Source organism: Trichoplusia ni, chromosome 16 (genome assembly GCF_003590095.1).
Source record: "Trichoplusia ni isolate ovarian cell line Hi5 chromosome 16, tn1, whole genome shotgun sequence".
NCBI lineage: Eukaryota > Metazoa > Arthropoda > Insecta > Lepidoptera > Noctuidae > Trichoplusia > Trichoplusia ni.
In genome coordinates this window covers 5,857,365-5,873,954 of record NC_039493.1, presented here as the reverse complement: position 1 = coordinate 5,873,954, position 16,590 = coordinate 5,857,365, and the positions used below count along the sequence as shown (strand labels likewise).

Here is a 16,590-nt window from a genome sequence, read left to right as displayed (position 1 = left end):
TCTTAAGAATGAGAATAAGCAAATACTTTTGTTGTTTCTGTTTTAGGTGAACACAAAATGAATAACACAAAATTTTCATAATAATTGTTTATTTTCAAATTTTTAATACTTTCTTCGTTCTCTCACTTCAAATAAATAATAATCCCACGTAGACACTCAGATCATTTACGAATAATAAGTAAACAGTAATCACTAACATGTATTTCACATTAATTGATTAAATAAATTTATTAACTAACTAAGCTTAGTAATTGTATCATTATATAACTTATAATTAGCTAAACAAACCCTCTGCCAATACGGCACAAGCTGCTTGACGGTTAAAAGTAATCATTTAAACGTTTCAATACATCGATGTTTAAATGCAAGACTTTTAATATCGGGTTCCGTAAACGCGCGATCTAATTAATTCGAGATTTGCCGACCGCGGCGTCTGTTGCTGACTAGACAATCGAGTCATCACAACAATAAAACTTCAGCGACCATCAATTCGCTAATGGCAATTTCAAAAGATACCTTCAGAGTCACTACGCCGTAAGCGTCGTAAGAGTTGCGCGCTCGTAACTTCCTGCGTTTAGGAGCATTTCTTTACGATTACTGTGCGACAAAATGCTTTGGCGAGAGTATATAACTTATTACTAGGCTAAGTGCTATACTATGGCAGTATTGCAGGAAATTAGAGAGCATACAACATGAGTTTCAATAGAATCAAGCAGCTAGTGTTGGGCCCGCTGCCTCCGGAGGCCGGTCGCGATGACCACGACAAGTGATTGGCAAGATTAGTAGTATTGTTACAGCGCCGTTACTGTTAGTGGCTGGCAAGTACGCGTTAAATCATCTATCTTGTTAAATTTCATCTAATCATCACCTCAAACAAAATTGTTAATTACTTAACACTAAAATCGTCGTGTTTAGTCGCTTTTGCCACCATCTCTAAACATTACAATAATTTGGAACAATAATTCTCCACGTTTCCCTCGGGAAACACTCGCGACCAGCGCCACACACCCTGTCCTTGTCGAGTCGACTTATTCATTGCGAATTAATACTATATTTTTTCTTAAAATCGTAGATAATGAAAAACAGACTTCACAGCCTGATTTGGAACTATGATAGTTATGCATTTATGAAATCGACCCTTAAATTTTATCGGTGGTATCATGCTATGTAAACTTTTTTCAACTTATTTTGCCTTATAACTAAACATTACAGTTCAATTTAATTGCTATTATATTTGCGATTAGTGAAAAAGTTATTGAATATCAATTTCCTTGTTTATATTGCAAAAAAAAAAACAGTTGTAGAGTAACATTCAGACTGAAAACATTAATCATACAATGGGTTAGCTTTAGAGAATTTAATGGAAAACCCTAAAAAGCTAAATTACAAGATGTTTCAAATTGATTTCCGATAAATTTACACAGCATGCCAACGGAAATTTTATGAACAAGATACGGTCCACGTAGTGTTGTGCTTGGTCGACTAACGGCACATGGAGTCGACTATGATCATAGTCGAGTATAATGAGCAGCCGAGAGCTATCATGGTGCCCATCGCTATGCTGGAGTGGTAAGCGCGGAAAGTCTTCAGGACGCGCAGGTAGCGGGGACAGTGTGCGAGCTCGCCTAGCACTAGGCGACCGACCTGGAACAAACGAACGCACAAATTAATAATTATGTTACTTCTGTACCACATTCCGACAGAAATATAATCCTATAATAAAGCCTCTCATTACGATAATGACAATATCAGGCCGCACATTTAATATAATTGAAGAAAAAGTTGCATTTACATAAAAAAATAAATAGCTGTTATAATTTTTTAAAACCGAACCTTTGCACATTCGTTTTCCCGCCTTATCGTGTTACAAGTTCGCGAGCTTTCAATCAAAAATTTATTTTTGTATCTTGCTTAACTTGTTTTGCAATTTCTCACATAAATAACGAGTTACGAAATAATGTCTGTTGCATTAAACACGTGTAATTTTCACTTATCTGTCGTGTTACCAAGTGACCGGTGAATCACTGTCAGGTGCCGACGTAAAGTGAATTGTTTTCTAAATATTATACGATTCTTCGTAATGGCAGAGTGCGGGCTTAAGCAAATAGTTCGATTAATGAGATTACGTTATTTGATCGGTTATTGCCTCATATGAGCTGTGACGTCTAGATATTATAGTAATTGGTGTTGACGTTGAAAGCAAGAGCTCACTATTGACTGAGAATATTGTAAAACTAAAGTGTACCTTCACCCAAAAAGGTGCATTTTATAACTAAGTACATCTGAATGTATTTAATACAATTATGTAGTTACAATAGTCATGACCTTATACTCAGATACCTATAGACAAGTTACATTTGATCTAATCGCTCAAATGTCTTGTTGAAGAGGATGGTATCTATACTATCTACCATCCATTTTAAATGCCTCGATCCGCTCTTCTCTTGTAAAGAACTAACTTGTCTATTTTGCCAACTGATTAATAGATGTTTCATAGTTCTAGATGAGGGTTATAAATAATTATTAAGTGGGAGGTATCCTTACTTCTTGTCCACCACCAGCAGCTTCTTCCATCTGCGTCTTGACGTGCTTGGCGCGCAGCATGGGGCGCACGAGGCGCAGGCGCACGTACGCCTCTATACTGAACACGGCTAGCAGCAGCGCTAGCTGTAACAATGCAAATAAATTCTTATTATAATGATGTTAAAGAAGAAAATTCAAGAGTTTGTAGGTCATTTGGTATATTGAGAAAGTGTTTTTGAAGCAATCTGTAAGCTTGACTGTTCACATTTCAAAAGGATCATGCTTAGTTGCTAAAATGTATCTAGATAGTGCGTAGTACTTGACACGTAATTTGTGAATAACTTCCAGAAGTTCGCAATAACAATAAAACAGCAAAAGCTGACCTATCTTGTCACGTTAACATTTAATTGAAACTTATTTGTTTCCATACATCCGGTTCCTATTCGGATAAAGTTAATTGATCTTTTTATCCTGTCAAAGTTAATCCGACCTCTTGCCAAATAACCTTGTATTTACTGAACGTACATTTTACAACTAATTACATTTTAAAAAGTTTCTAGAAACTTTTACTATCACAATGGATGAAGGACTTTATGCATTCGGCTATTATTATATTTACATTCTAATAATTTATTATTAAAAAAATCTAAATACTAAAAGGATGTATTTGCAATATTTCATTTCGATTTGTAAGCTTTATTACATTGCCATTAAGCATTGATGAATAAATAGCACCTAATATATGATTCCGTCATTTTTTTTGTGATTAGAATGCATTCAATTCGGAAATGAAGATTATTTTTAAGGTCATGCTTTACAAATACATATAAGTAGGTAATAATTACTTAATTAAGTCACCTTGACATTTCCGAACATTGTACTTTATCTTAAACATTTAATTTATTAGCACTTAATTTTTACTCTGTAATTGAACTCAATGTTGACTTTAGCATTAATTTACGTTCTTTCATTACTGAACTGCCGAGTCTCTGAAGATCATTAATCAAATTCATTCAGGCAAGTAATTAAACTTGGTACAACAGATGTTAAACGAAGTATTTGTAAGGTAAGCGTATGCATTGCACATAATATTGCGAATGAAAAAGCACCATTTATTGAATACTCTAGGAATAAATAGCCTTGAGTTTCCACCCCTTCTATTATGAAAAAAGTGGTCAGTAATTCTATTCTTTCGAAAACCTTGTAAAAGACAGGTCAAAAGCGAAGTCAAATAAATTAAATGAGGTGTTATCTAACGTCGTTATTTCCAATTGAAACCCCAATAAATCCTGTTAATAGATAGTAACAATGTGCAAAGACTCCTTTTAAGATAGAGGGTCATATTCCGTCTCAGATATATATTTAGATTCATCTGAGGACACCACGTCATAAATCAATATTATTGGTGGAAGGTGTGAAAGAGTGAGAAGGGGTTATATGACGTAGAGTGCCGTCTCCCTTCCACAAATCCAATAATTTTACTGTAATTCGTGATGGTAGGTCTTAGCCCAATGGAACATTTCAGTATCGCAGTAATTAAATGCGTTATAAACTTGATTGTTATTGCAAATGGGGAATGAATTCTGCAGGTTTATTGCTAGTGAAACAACGGCTACTTAAGTAGAGTTTACGTCTTGGAACATTGAATATCGATTAATATAAAAAAGGTTGGGAGAATAATAGAAATTGACGATGTTTTTGAGCGATTGCCTTTGTAGACTACTTTTCAAGGGTGAATCGATATGTTTCACGTTTATTGTGGCTAAATCTAAGTTCATCACTATTAAATGCGTTTGTAGTTTAAAGGATTATTTTGCGAAAGGCTACGGAAACTTGCCGCCGGTCATCCAAATTCTGAGACCTAATTTGAAAGGGTTACTTTTTTTAAGTGATGCTATAAAATCCAGTTTTTATTTCGCGACACATCGTTCATAAACAAAAAACATAATGTTAAAAGGCAAAATTTAAATTTCAATGCTAACTTTAAGACCACACCGATTCAATTAGTGTCAATGACAATTATTCGAGCATGCACTTAATATGCTGGCGCCGTATAATATGCATGCAATCATGCATTATGTACATTAGCATATTATACATTATCTGGCAATTTTATTACAGAACTGTGGCCTTTTGAACGTACTCAATTGTGTGATTTACTTCCGACCATGTCAGGTTTAAATGGTCTGTGCTCTACATTATTTATGGTACGTACTGAACCTTGCATTTGAAATTCGAAATGTCACATAAATAACAGAGTAACGGTCATATGACATAACGTCCTCTTTGATATATGGTCTGGAGGCATCATAACCTAAAAGATATATTGTTTGATGATCTCGTAGGAGGTCAACCTCCATCTATTGAAGCAGGATTATTACAGTTTTGGAATCGAGACGCCATCTTTCTTCTTCAAAGAGGTTTTAATTCCTCACAATTCGATATATGATAGCTACTGACCTGTATCCAAGAAGTGTTCTCGAACTGTGTGAGGCACTGCGTCCTGTAGTAGGCGAGCAGCGCCAGGAGGCTGACGACGGAGTTAAATGCGTAGTAGACGGGGAACAGCACGGTCTGCACGCGCCCGAACTCGTGCCGCGGCAGGTTGAAGTAGAGGACGATACCTGGACAATAGAAACTATATGTTAGTTAAGCTTGACTAGAAAGAGATAGAGTGGTGAGAGCGAGAAATTTTCATAAATTTACCTTACTGTAAGCATGTATTGGTAAAATTCGCTCAAGTACCTATGTAAGACAGTGTTTCAACATGTGTTTGTAGAAATAATTGTTACAAACAAGCACTTTAATTATGCATTCCGATACATTCATCATTCTTCGTCAATACTATAAATTACCGACAAAAAATCGCGTTACTGTTAAATTATGTAAATATATTTTGATAAGCAATGGAAATGAGTCACAAATGTGTAAACCTTGGACTTATAAGTACATTTCTGTCCGATTCTCAAATACAAAGTATTGGTCCCCATTCGGGACTCATGTGTTCCCATGACCCTGAGTAAGGTTGACGCTCCCGGCCTCATCATTGTGTAAAGGTGCACTGGTTGCCTTTTACATTAGCAACCCGTAAACACAAATTGTTTGACATCAAACAAATGCGTCAAACACTTTCATTTGTAAATATTAAGTTTTGTAAAAAAGAGCCTTTTACAATTTACATAAAAATCAATGCTTTTAGCTGGGTGACTACTATAACTTTAAAGTAAAGTCTGTATATGTGAATAAATGTTTTATCTTCAGTTATTTATGTCGTAATATATCTACTTTTACTGACCATTAATAACAATGATAGTCAGGAACACAGCGATGTCATGCTAAAGGTCAAATCAATGTAACCCGGAACGCGGTGAGCTGTCAAATCCCCGCAAAATGTTCGGCCGATTGTAATCCGGTTTAAATTGGATGAACGAGGATGTTGACTTTATCATTTAATACTTTATTTAGTTTGTTTTATACCTAGCTCTATAACTGTTTGGAATAATATGATAAGTGATACGATTAACTGAGTAATAACGCGAATGATTGTCCGTTTCAACAAACTTTCGCGTTGATTAAATACATTTTTCACTAAGCCATTTCCATTAAATAATGACGCTATTTTAAATGTATTCCGGACTTATCCACATATAAGAAATATTGCCATTATTGCGAATATAAAGAAAATATGAATGCATTTTATATATATGGTTTACACCTTGTTAAATGTAGTAAAATATATATTTACAACATGCATATTTATACTTTGCAGTGACACGAACAAGTCGTTAACTCGAGGCATTATTGGGCAACGGTAAGCGTCCATAATTCCACATTTGTTTTTTTTTGTCAAAGAACTTATTAAAGAAACCTCAGAACACGATTCTGAAAATACTTCGAATTTCTTATCTGAAATACAATCATTAACAAGTTTGTGTCAGTATAAAAGACGATTTAAAGTATGGACAAGGGCGGGACTGTTTTAACAAAATTGCCTGCAGCCATACCGTGCGATCTCCAAAGAGTTCTCATTACACAAATTACTTACGTAATTATTGATTGTGTTATTCCTTAAGGTAAGTTTCGCGTGTCCAAACAAAGTTAATGAACAAAAGTTATAAAACAAGTCATTTTAAACCTTAAAAACTGTGTGTAGAGCTCTATATCCTATTCAAAATATTTTGGCCAGTTAAGATTCCCATATTTGAGCCATTAAAATGCTAAACAGTACCTTAAAAGTAATGAAACGTACAGTCGAAGATGCAAACCTCCCACCTGTTAAATTAAGATAGTCGCAGTCGGGTTCTGATGTATTTCAAAACGAATTTTCAAAATAATCAGTATTTTGACTTAGTTTTATTTTTTGTAAACGAACCTACCAAGAACAGGCTTGTGTTGTAAATACTGGTCGAAGCTGTTTGAAGGAATGCAATAGACAGGTGTAAAATAAAAAAAACATCGCTCACTCTTCCATTCCCATGCCAATGCCGACTGCTATACGTGCCAGTATTCCCATTATTATTTGATTATATAAATTATCCAAGGATAGACATACCTTGCAATTATCATAATTAGAAAATAACACCAATGCAATTACTATAATAAAAAAGGATCCTAATACAATTATACGCTTCAAATAATTTAAATTACATTCTGTGAAGTATTACATCATTATATTTATATTTGTCCTTCTTGCCACCTTTATATGTAATGACTCTTGAAGGTGGATTATTAAAAGCATCTTTCGTTAGTATCCTTGAGCGTGTAACTAAAACGACCCAAAATAATAATTAATATCTACTGTAAGTCGATTAAAATCCAAGCGTGTACGGACATGTGCAAATGATTTTATAAAAATGATAAAAAGTCAAAGGAATCCTGACTTGCATTTGATTGAACATTGATAAATCGAGCTGTTGTTTAAATAAAACAAAAGAATAACAACAATGGTAAAGATGCAACAATCCGTTACGCACATTCAGTCACCACGTGCAATATGGCCGCACGTCAGAGGCAACTGAAGTACGCCATTTTGATTTGGCGGGAATGCGTAACTGTCTGTTATTTGTACGCACGAATTTGTTATGAAACAAACTCTTATGAAACCCTATAGCGTTAATTGTCAATGAGTGACAAATTGTATATTTTTATTTGTTTTTACACAAAAATATTTCTGACTCTACTTTTGTGTTATGTTTAGCGTTTTAGTTAAACGATAATACAATAATGTATGTTATCTTTTAATAGCCTTTGATCTATACCTAGCATTAATTAATACCGTCGTCACATTCCTTCTATATAATATAACCTACTGTTTTACTGCACTTAACATTAAACATATAGCAAATACAATACATGCAGTCATCCTTTCCAATTAAAACCTCTTTCAAGTTTCAAACAATTAGTGTTCCGCCTTCTTCAAATACCATTCGATTATTTTTTAAACTGGTGTTTCTCAACGACAAGTTTGCAATTTTTAATGGGTTCCCAGTCCTGCACGTACGTAATGCGCATGCTCGATGTAATATAATTCTTCGAAATTTGAAACGAGTTTCGGGATTCTGATTTTGAAATAAAAGAAAGTATGACGTAAGATTAATCTTGTTGTGAAAAAAATTGGAATGAGTTGCTCACTGAGAGATTTAAAAAAAATCGTTTTTTCAGTCAGAAGTCTAGTGAACGTACGAGACCTAAACGCTAATTTTAAAGACGTTTCTTGGCAGTGTTATCTCTTTGAGTATGTAATAATAAATAATGAATAATGACATATTTTTAGAAATCTAAAAATACTAACCTCTGTCTATACTTACGTTGGTACGCTTTTTTGTATTCATTAGATATGGATATGATGCCGTAGTGACGTTAACACAATCAATCATTAGCTAAGGTAGCTATTACTTCATCGTTATGATCCAAAACGTTATTATAGTTCAAATTTATGGGTCCTTTATATAATTTGATAAACATAAAAACTTTTCAATATGTTATTGTGTTCACAATTTAAAATTTGAAACCATTTTCAACATCATATCCACGTGAGAATTTCTCACGTGCTAGTATTTCACGTGGTTTAGCGAAAAAAACGACTTTTATTATTATGTCTGTGGTAGAGGCTACTTTGAGAGTACACCTTCAAATTGCTAACAATTGTTTCATCAAGAATATAAGGCGGTAAATATTTCATCTGAAAATTACGTCAATCTATATAAATCTGTGACGAATTATCACATATTCATAGTATTGTATTATTTGTAGGATTATATTTATTCAAGTGGCAACACATACACACATACAATACTCTGCATTCGAAACTAACTTTTTTAATCTACTAATTAAAAAAAGAAACTTACCAGAAACAAGGGTCATCCAGACTTGTGCTCCTAAATGCGTGGCGACGGCTGCGACGTATAGTGCTCTCCATCCGCGAAGGTTGGAGCTGGCGCCGGGCCGGCTGAGCCAGGCGAACAGCACCACCAGGGCGAGGGCCACGTGCAGTGGCTGCGAGGTGCGGGTTACAATGCTGTGGACAAGGGAAAATAGATCATAAGTTTGGTGTAATTAGGGTTATTCGTGGAATCAATGGCTGCGAAATAATATTGGTAATGTGGCAGTATGCAGTTGGATTAGTGAAAATGTGGGGTCATAAAGGGGGGAACAAACGGGCCAACCTACAAACTTACGTAGCTCTGTTCTTTTTTAAAGTTCTGTTTAGATTCTAAAGCATTAAGAGTGGACAAAGGTTTTCTTTGAAATTTAGAACGGAGGTACCTTAGTTTTAATCGCATCCATTAATAAATACTCTGCATTATCAAAACTTCTTAGTAACAATTATCTCTCCTTTTTACATAATGTTGCTTAACCTTTGCCACGCCTAGACTGATAAAAAGTTGAATACTACTTACAGCAAATGAGCGTTAACTGTGCAATAGGAATCTAATAAAACCGCAACTTTCCTAGTCCAAGGTGATTATTAGCTAACTGGCACGAAAACTATCGATACATTATTTATGAACTAATTACAAACCTTTTTTAAGGAATTAAAATAATAACAGTTGAATGCCTTCTTTTCGTAGAAATGATTATAGCAAATTATGCTTGTGAAGAAGGCCTGTTTTGTTTTAGACATAAATAGAGTAAGGAACTTGTCCCTTAGATCTTATCACCTAGAGCTATAAGGGATAACGATAGCTTAACCTCCCTTTAGAGGAAATAAAAATACCCTAAATCTAAGTATGAGCTGTTCCTTAGAAACAATGGCTAGTAAAGTTTTGCCGCATCGCGTAATCAGACGATTAAAACAAATGATAACAGACAATCCCCGATATCGCTTCACAAGACAATAATATCAATCATATTGTTTACAACCTGTGCTATCTGTACAGAATAGAGTCCGCGAACTTAGTTCGTTAGGACAAACAATCGCCACAGATAAAATTTCATAATTAGTGTGCGTTTATCGGAACTCTACATTTGGTAACGGCGAAGATTTTCGATAAGTATAGTACGTTTTGAAAATTAATTTTCTTAAGCATTTTTCTACACAATAATTGGGAATTCAGTACGGTACACTCAAGGTTCCCTGGATTCATTGGGCTGTGTTAATCTATGATTATTCTTCTGTTAATATTGCCCATCAATTTGGTTCTTAAGTTATTATTACGTTCTAAACATGTCTATTAAAAATGTTAAGAAAAAATATGATTAATTAAGTTCCACGTGTCGTGTTTTTTATCAAAGGCAATATGCTCGTGAGGTTACCGAAGTTAATCGATTTTGGCGCTAGCCTATCAGAACAATAAACGCATGAAAATTTAATTAGCTGTACGCTGATGCGAGAAAATTGGTAAATTGCCATGTTGGTTTTATAAACACGGTATTCATTTAGCCTCGTGTGTTTAATTTCATAGATACCATTAACAATTAATAAATAAAATATTCTTAATTCAAATTACTCATGTTAAAGATATGGTGTCGAACAATCAAATAAAAATAAACTTAACAAAGTCATGGATAAAACCTTTTTTCATGGCTATTGGCTGCTGCGCAAAGTTTATTCGACTTTCAATTTTGGATAACTTACGTTAACCTTTTAAAAGCTTTTATTTAATGGATACCATTGAAAGAGACAGTTGGTCCAGATTTACTCTGATATAAATTACATATTTTAGTGTAAGTATTTAAATCCAACCACTTTTTTTCCTTCACGAAATGTAGCGGACTTATCTGATAAAATATGGCTAATATTTTTACGGTACTGATATACATCAAGTCATTTTGTGTTCCAAGACCAACAAAGGAGGGTTTTCTAAGAATGACATAACCACAAGGTTATATCGATAACTGAATACTTGAACCATAAAATAAAAAGTAGGTTAGGTAAGAGATAAGACTGGCCATAAATAGATTAATCAATGATTAATTTTTCTGCGACAATTTAAATTTAGATCACACAAGAGATCGTGATAACCAGACGAGAGATGCGTGTGATCATTACAACAAATAATAAATTGATTATGGACAAACACAATACGAATGCAAATAATAAATCTGAACGAATTTATCGAAGTAGTAAAAGGATTATGGGATTTTGTGTAAATGCACTGCAATAATCGAATGTTTTATTAACATAATCCATGGAAATACCTTAGTAAAACTGAGAAGAAAAATACGGGTTTTGATAACGATAACTTGGTACTTGGTTGTAGTAGTTTTCTAACTTGTTAAAGACAGTAGAAAGTAGGTGGAATTTATGACTTCGTTAGCGTGACACCAGCTGCAACCAGTATAATAGTTTATGGATTTAATTAGTGACAATAATGTTTCAAGCGAAACATAAAATCCTTCCATACCTAAAATTTTACTCGAAAATTACTTAATTCCAGCAAAATTTCAGGACTTGAAAATTATTGCATAGCGCAACTAGAGCCATCACCTTAACGTTTTGAAAGTGCCTGGAAAACGGCCTACTTGAAATAAAAACTTTTGATTTTGATTGAATAAATTATCATTGGCTGGAAAATATCTATGGCCTATATTTTAACAGATAATAAAAATATAAACAAATTACCAAGAAATTATTGTTTGTTTATTTTAAATTCGCTTTGATAAGATAAACATCGATATTTTAGGTGAAAAATAAACGTTTTTGATGTGAAGGTGCAGAAAATACTATTTTGGCGTTATGCCACGTCACGAGTTTTCGCGACTCGGATATTTTTACCCGAATGCGTAAGAAAGTAAATAATTGTTTGTGTTTGTAAGTGCTTTTAAAATAACTTTACCGAAATGTATTTTTAACATTTAAAAACGGCTTTAAAAGGTGGAATTATTATTTTGACAAATGTCTTACAAAGCATCACACAGAACCTAGTGTTCAACGCTTCGCTCTCTTAAATATTACATTTTAAAAACTACTACTGACACATACTTTCTTTCTTTTCGATTCCGTTAAGAGGCAAAATACAAACAAGAACAATTTCCGCATGCATCATGTTTTATCCTGTACAGAAAACACTGAACGAAAGGAATTGAACGAAAAAAGAAATACAATCGAAGAAAATGACCTTTTATTTCGAGCTCAACGGCGTTATTTACGCAACTTAATCAGTTCGTCTGAGTGACGTGTATTGCTAATATCTCTTATCGATTCGACAATAACGGTTGCCGACGTGCCTCAAATCACGCGCGTATATTTTAATTAGCCGACTCTACTTTCTATGAAGTCAATTGATTTGTGCCATCCGAATAAATTAAGATAATTCGAGGTTAGTGACTAGTGTTATTGAGTGACATTAATTATGGCGCGAAAACACACATTCGAAGGATTAGTAAAAAGTTGACAGGCCATAGCTCAATCATATTTTTTTTGTTCCAGTTTGTTTTGCATTCGAAATTTAATTTGAAATGCTTGTCACAGCTGTTGATATTCAAATCAGTTTTATGAACTTTCGTACAACCAATTAATTACTTTTTCGAAAGTTAAAATTAAATTAGACTATTTGCTTTCTTTCTAATGCTGATAATGTTCACTAAGTGCCAGTTTAACTTTCAACGACAATGTGTGAAAGTCGTATTTTGCACTTAAAAATTATCTACATTGCATATTTATGTTTAGAAATAATTATGTTATTATCATGTCGGCACGATAAGATCAAAGCGTAAGTGCGTGCGACCGATGGTTATCAATTGACAGGTACACAAGTCATGCCTGTTTACGACAATCGTGTAAATCTGAAGCAACAAAAAAAAAACGAAAAAGATGGAACATAAGCAAGAGTATTTGCGCGGCAGGTGATTACGCCTTATTTGCGTTCAGATTATAGAGCATTTTCCTGATTTTTATGTTATCTGAAAATACATTTCACTTTGTTGTCTACGTATTTAAAATAAATGCAGTGTAACATTTGATAATAAGTATCTGGACATTGACAAAGCATCTAGCAGATAATAATTTATTTTAGTGTTACGATTTTCTAAGATTACATAAAGCATAACGATACTAATGCGGACATTTTTATTAAGTGGAATAAAAATGAATTATTGATATAATCGGATCAATTTAGGTTTCCTGGTTATCTATATGCATATTGTATAAAGTATTGTTACAAGATTAGATGCCCAATAAGATCAGATATTACATGACTTAAAAGATCACTCTTTCTAGAATTCATATTTGTGCATCAACATTTAAAGTAAAATGCGTGAGGCCAATAAAACTCATCGCAAGAAGAACAATAACGTTACATTTATACGGCCCATATGAAAATAAAGTTGCGGTCAAGCCTTTTAAAATGCAAAACAAAAAAACACATTCGAAAACCGAACACTCACCGGCCATCTTTCAAAACAAAATGGCTTTTTGTATGCAATTCTGTTTGTTTCACATTGAATCGATTTAAAATGCAATTCTGAACTTGAACTTGTGAATGCGGACGACGACCGAACGGAAAGTATAAATTAATGTTACTCGCATGAATTTTTAATTTGTTTTTTACTAGTCAGTGAGCTAAAGTCTTTATTGAGAAGTTAATGGCCGTGGAACAGCAATTCATTGATGAATTCTAAATATTCAATCTTTTTTTAGAGAAATTTAACGTGACTGGAAAATTAAATGCTATTAAATGATTATCTTGTCTACATGTATCTGTGAAAAACCGAATTCATTACATACAAATTGGATTTCCACAGATTGAGTCTAAAATATTATCTTATCTGTGGTACCTTTATGTGGACAGCTCCGTTATTAACGGAAATAGGTATAATCAATTAAATTTCTAGATAAACGCCGATACGTACAAAACAACGAATTAAGGCCTGAAAATTCTTGCATCGCGTCTTTGAAATTAGATTGTAAGATTTCTATTAGATTATCGTGAATGTATGTTTTTTTCTCAGATCCTTTTGAGATAATTATCGCTTAGGCTTTGTAGTAATGACTCAATAATCTATTCTAATATATAAAGTCTATACTAATATGTATATAAAGCTGAAGAGTTGTTTGTTTGAACGCGCTAATCTCAGGAACTACTGGTGGTTCAAATGGTTCAAATTGAAAAAAATATTTTGTTTATTATTTATATTGAATAGACCATTCATCGAGGAAGATTTTAGGCTATATATTATCACGCTGCGACTAATAGGAGCGAAGATACAATGGACAATTGAAAAAAACAGGGCAGGTATAAATCATAAGTTGTATCTTCTAACCACGCGGACGAAGTCGCGGGCTACAGCTAGTCATTGATAATTAGGCATACGGCGCGGCGTAGCATTCTCATCTACAATCTCATAATGACGGTATACCTTTCAGAAAATAGATACAAGGAATAAACGTATTATTAAAATACATGACTTATCATTTCAGACTTCTATTTAGAGTGGCTAGAAAAGCAGAACTCATGCTGTCAAATTGTGTCTGCAGCATTAAGTATTTATGCGTCATTAACAATTTATTAAGCAAGGGAGACACGGTGATTAAAAATAAAACAGTATACGTCTTTATTCTTCATTTTATGCACCAGTCATGAAAGCAAGTGCCTTTTAAATTGTCTATGAATGAGTCTGTATTTTCTAGTTGCTATTTCGATTTTATTGTTGCATTTGTAACGCTGTATAAAGGAATTATGGTTTCTCATTTACAATGCGAGCTTTCGAGAGAGAAGGTTATTAAACCTTTAAACGTAGGTATTTAACGATTAAATCTATTCGTGCTTAAGATCTTGGCTTTTTAGTTAGGTACAGTTGAACAATGGCAAAGGTACAAGTATTGGCTTCTTATTCTGTTATCGATTTGCGATTCCGGTTTGGTGAATATTTGGCCGATTACAGATAAAGCAGGCATGTGCATTTAAAAAAAACCATTACTTTTTTGGGGTATTTCTTATGTTTTTTTATGATTGTTTTCAGCCAGTGCCGTGATAGATATTAAACGTCTGTCATCTGCTTTGCTACCAATTCATTCATTGGTTTTTTTAGGTAGCATAAAACCCACATACACGTGCATCAGAGGACCATGGCGTCAGGCTTATTGTAAATAACTATTTGCAATAAAGTTAGACACGCTAACACACAGTTATTAATAAACTAACCACAGCTATTAAATATGTAATGATATATGTATCTCCTGTTGGATGTTACCGGTTAATCAATTACCGGCGCTTAGCTGACTGAGATTGGAAAATATTTTATGCTCTAGCTACACCGGACGTAGATGCTAACTTGCCATCGCTAATTAAAAATTTATTGGCAACACGGCGTTCTATTTTTATTAGATTTAGATTTATAAATACTTATTCCTAGAATGGTTGTTAATCTCGATGTTTATTTTGAGATAAAGTTGTAAATCGCATAATAATTTCACCGTTGAAATAATACTATAATATATTATGTCGGATGTTCGTGATTCGGAAGCTTAGTTTCCGTGAACTAGCTGTTTACAAATTGTATTCCATGAATTCGTATAAATTTATTATTTATTATTCTTTGATAAACTGGTAAGTACCTAAGTAATTTATTGTACTGTTACGCGAACAGTAACTCTGATCCGGTTCTGGTTGACGATATTATCGATAAAAAAGGTAAAGAAAAAAACTGGAGCAAAACGAAAGCAACCCATACGATGTGTGAAGATAGCAGTACTGTGGACTTTGTCTGTCCGACTTTTTAAATAGATTAGCGGGAACATTCGAATGTTATTCAAACTAGATCAAGCTGCTTTGCTTCTATGTTTTTGGAGATCGAACGAAACACGTTTAAGAATAAACTAAATTCTATGTAACTTTTTAATAGTTTTCAGTAGGCAAAGGTAATCGCAGTTGGCCTGATGGTTCAAATAACGTGGTCTGTACCACATGACCTTGTTACGACGACATCGACACGGCTGACGTCGACGCTACGTCAGACAATCGTAACTCGTTCGCGATGTCGCGTCGTGAGTGAGCGACTTTCAAAGGTCACATCGGCTGGAAACATTTATAGATTTTTTTTTCTGTCTGATTTCAAGCTTATGATTGATATTTAAATTTAGTTGTTTATATCCTTTTTGTTGACTTTATTTTGAATTAATCTTAAGACGTATTCATGATCTTTTTGCTGAAACTAGGTAATTGTTGCGAAGCATTGCAATTTCTAAATCTATTGTCGAATCTTTGTTTTAATTTTAAGTCATTGAGTACAGTTTAATTTTATAGCTCTGAAAGTGAAATGTTTAAGTTTTATTCTGAATGCTTAGCGCCACGATATATTTGAATATAGAGTAGATAATCACGATTTATGTAAGTAAACTTTGGCTTGTGAACGTTACATTTCTTCGTACAAAAGTTCCAGAAAATTGAAAATATGAGCATATGTATAGGCATAGACATTATCTCATAAATCAGTTGCCAAGTCTAAAAATATATATCTATCCAATTAGAGCAAACAGTAGTAATAATCATTGCAGGTAAATTCAATTATGGTTAATGGCCGATAAACATATCGTTTAACATCCTGTTACTAGGCGACACACACCTTCAAGTGGACATACAACTATGCAAATATTGAAGTAGCGTCGTATATTGACTTCTCCGTCAT

At 33.7% G+C, this 16,590-nt stretch overlaps 1 protein-coding gene across 1 annotated transcript in view; it reads right to left on the bottom strand.

Annotated features, from left to right (window-relative positions):
* Positions 1-72: 72 nt before the first annotated feature.
* The window catches only part of LOC113502226, a 30,937-nt gene continuing 14,419 nt past the window's right edge, over positions 73-16,590 (bottom strand). Inside the window, exons 2-5 of the mRNA XM_026883716.1 lie at positions 8,871-9,040; positions 4,984-5,147; positions 2,545-2,667; positions 73-1,644 (exon numbers count right to left, since the gene is read on the bottom strand). Coding sequence (XP_026739517.1) covers positions 1,483-1,644; positions 2,545-2,667; positions 4,984-5,147; positions 8,871-9,040 — 619 coding nt within the window. The 3' untranslated portion in view covers positions 73-1,482. The remainder of the gene's footprint in view (positions 1,645-2,544; positions 2,668-4,983; positions 5,148-8,870; positions 9,041-16,590) is intronic.